Source organism: Astatotilapia calliptera, chromosome 18 (assembly GCF_900246225.1).
Source record: "Astatotilapia calliptera chromosome 18, fAstCal1.2, whole genome shotgun sequence".
NCBI classification, from domain to species: Eukaryota; Metazoa; Chordata; class Actinopteri; order Cichliformes; family Cichlidae; genus Astatotilapia; species Astatotilapia calliptera.
Window position 1 is genome coordinate 13,750,610 of NC_039319.1, and position 3,124 is coordinate 13,753,733.

The 3,124-nt window shown below is 45.8% G+C and overlaps 1 protein-coding gene across 2 annotated transcripts; it reads left to right on the forward strand.

The window, feature by feature from the left end:
- Positions 1-1,058: 1,058 nt before the first annotated feature.
- On the forward strand, positions 1,059-2,923 carry neurod6b (neuronal differentiation 6b). Of its 2 annotated transcripts, none has more exons than XM_026149884.1 (2): positions 1,059-1,287; positions 1,643-2,923. In XM_026149884.1, the coding sequence occupies exons 1-2, from the start codon at positions 1,059-1,061 to the stop codon at positions 2,650-2,652; spliced, it is 1,239 nt and encodes a 412-aa protein (XP_026005669.1). In that variant the 3' UTR covers positions 2,653-2,923. The 2 variants fall into 2 exon arrangements, with proteins under 2 accessions (XP_026005669.1, XP_026005671.1); XM_026149886.1 differs by having other exon boundaries at positions 1,205-1,270.
- Positions 2,924-3,124: the final 201 nt, after the last annotated feature.

Here is a 3,124-nt window from a genome sequence, read left to right on the forward strand (position 1 = left end):
GTAACAATCATTATGTATACTTTCTATGCACTCCAGCTTAAGTACATTGTTTGCTAACTGCATTAACAGCTTCTCCTTTGTTTCTTGAGAGGAGAATTTAAAAAAGTATTCATTAACTAACTAAGCGTTTTAGAAGTAACCCTTCCCTTTGCCACCAAGAGGGCGGTGCATTCAGTGAGGGTAATTAAATAGTAAATTGACCATATGAGCATTGCATTAACAAAAACATTGCTTTTGCTTCCAAAAGCACAAGAACCAGACACAGAAATGAACACTGTTACCACTGTTACTGATATAATCTGGGGTTTTGTAGATGCCAGAGAGGTCAAAGATTATTTTTTTTGTAATGTTTTGGAAATATTTGACAGAAGTCATGATGCAAAGAGTGCATCACTCACAGATTCACTCACTCACATGTGTAGAACATCTTTTGTTTTTCACCTGTTTTACAGCTGCTGCTCCTGAGACACGCAATGAGTCATTTCCAAAAGTCAAGTAAAAATGATGCTCACGAGGAATTCTCACAAAACCTGTGACGCTCATGCTGTTAAAGTGGGTCCTGAACCCTTATCAAAAAATTAGACTAAACGCTGTTATTGAATCCCCTTTGACCCAAATATAAGAGCTTCCCCCCGCCGCCCCCCTCATTTACTTTTGCACCCAAATACATTTCCAATTGTTTTAATTAATTTATTAATGTAGTTTAATTTGGGATGTAGGAGAGGGTTTTTTAAGCTTTCCATCTCCGCCGCACAGCTTTTATTTACGCATACTTAGCTCTGCATGGATCACATAGTGCGGAAATTCATAATCTGTCTACCTGTTGAGAATCTCTGCAAACTCCCTCCAATTTTCCAGACAAAAAGACATTAATTCATCTTTCTTACGGGGAGATGCAGATATTAGTTGTTATCCCTCTCCGGTCTCTGTTTCTGACGGTAAACGCGGGCCTCCCGGTGCCCATTACCGGAGCTGCCAGATGATCGGTACGGAGCGGAGGTCCCGTGGGACAATGAACACGTGGTCTCGGCTGCCACAAGACGTCAGCGGCAGATGGCATGGGTACCCGCTGTTGGCATGAGTGTCATTCCTCAAAGAGAGAGGGAAAGGGAAGAGAGGGAGGGAGAGTGAGAGAGGGGAAGGGAAGAGCAGATCACAGCAAGGCAGAGAAAAGAGAGTGCGCAGAATTAAGCTCTTTCTTCCAATTTGGTAGCTTGCAAGTGAAGAAGCTGAGGCGCAGTTTCAGAGGAGATATTCGGGAACATGCAAGGTACATGCTGACCAGAGGTTAGTAATGTTTTTGTTCGCAATTTGTTGACTGATCATGCGCTTTTATTCTGGGTTAAAACGTGGTTAAATACGTGGCGTACAATTGGCTAGTTTTGGACTCTGATTTGGAGCAAACATAAACTTTAATGTGATGTAATATAAGGTTTAAAATATGGCTATTTTTCACAAATCTAAAGGCAATTAAGTGTAATGCCTTTGAAAAGGTAGCAAGCTGTGACACTGGCCTTGCTTGCCAATTTGTTACTCTTCCTCTTGGGAGGGCTCATTCACGAGGTAATTAACTGACAACCTTCAAAAGACGTCGGGGTTCTACCTTGTCCTTATAGTTTATGTTTCCGCTTTGATTTTACAGGAAATATGTTGACACTGCCATTCGAGGAACCTCATATAATGTGTGAGCCGCGGTTTGGTGCCAATTATCCCCGTGAAAGCTTACCTGAGAGCCTGGAGCAGGAGCGACAACATAACCCTGACAGATCCAACTCAGACATGAGGGAGATCGAGGACGACATCTCCGACAGAGATGAGGACGAGAGAGAGGACGATCAGGATGAAAACGGGCTTCCTAAAAAGCGAGGCCCCCGAAAAAAGAAACCGGGCAAAGAGCAGGTTGACAGGGCCAAACTCAGGCGCCAGGAAGCCAACGCCCGAGAGCGCAGCCGGATGCACGGCTTGAACGCTGCGCTAGAGAGCCTGCGTAAAGTTGTGCCGTGCTACTCCAAAACTCAGAAACTGTCCAAGATTGAGACCCTCAGACTGGCTAAAAACTACATCTGGGCCCTGTCAGAGACTCTTAGCGCAGGGAAGAGACCGGACCTCCTCGCCTTCGTACAGACTTTGTGTAAAGGATTATCTCAACCAACGACCAATTTGGTGGCAGGTTGTTTACAGCTGAACGCGAGAAACTTCCTCACAGACCACAACGGAGAGGTGATGTTCTCTGGGAGGGCGCCCTACGATGCCATGTACCCGTATCCTGGATCAGACATGAACACCCCCCCCGGCCACAGCGGGAGTAGCTTGGACAGTAGCGCCAAGCCGTTCCGTCACTACAGCTACAGCAGCGCCTACGAACCCTACTACGAGAACCAGTCCCCGGAGAGCGGGAGCCCGCATTTCGACGGCCAGCTGAGCCCACCAATGAACTTTAACGGGATTTTCTCCCTAAAACACGACGACCCGCCAGAGTACGGCAAAAATAGCCACTATGGCATGCGCTACTGCGGTGCGCCAGGGCGCACGGCTCTTGCGCATAACTCCATGTACCGAGTCTCCCCAGAGGCCCGTTTCCCTTACGATCTGCACGTCCGCAGCCAGTCCTTCCAAGCACAAGGAGAAGTTAATGGCTCTTTCCACAATTAATCAATCAGCTGGACAAAGTTCAAGCTTGAGAAGCGATGCAATTTCCCCCCACAGATGTCGTGAGTGGAATGAAATTGACTCAGACAGGCTGATGCACTGCAAAAATGCCAACTGAAACAAGTCATTTTTTGTGTGTTTTGAAAGATGACACGAAGCCAGAATTTCAGATGAAAGGGATTCACAAGTTTCTTGTTGTTGTTCAGTTTCATTCGTCTCAATATAAACTTTAAACACACACACACACACACACACACACACACACACACACACACACACACACACACACACACACACACACCACCACCACCACCTGAAGGTTTTGTTTCGTAAAAAAAGGGGGGAAATCTGTCTGAAGGCCCAAATTAATGATTTACTGGTACAACGCAGAGCATTTGTTTTCAAACTGATGTGGTCTAAAATAATTAATTGAAGGTGCAGATTTGGAGTAAATCGTTTGCAGTTACAGTGCATT

Excerpts from the sequence above, each read along its gene's own strand:
- neurod6b (XM_026149884.1), top strand. The coding sequence starts at position 1,059 with ATGGGTACCCGCTGTTGGCATGAGTGTCATTCCTCAAAGAGAGAGGGA. Across the intron at positions 1,288-1,642 it reads AAGGTACATGCTGACCAGAG|GAAATATGTTGACACTGCCA; the intron begins GTTAGTAATGTT and ends TTGATTTTACAG.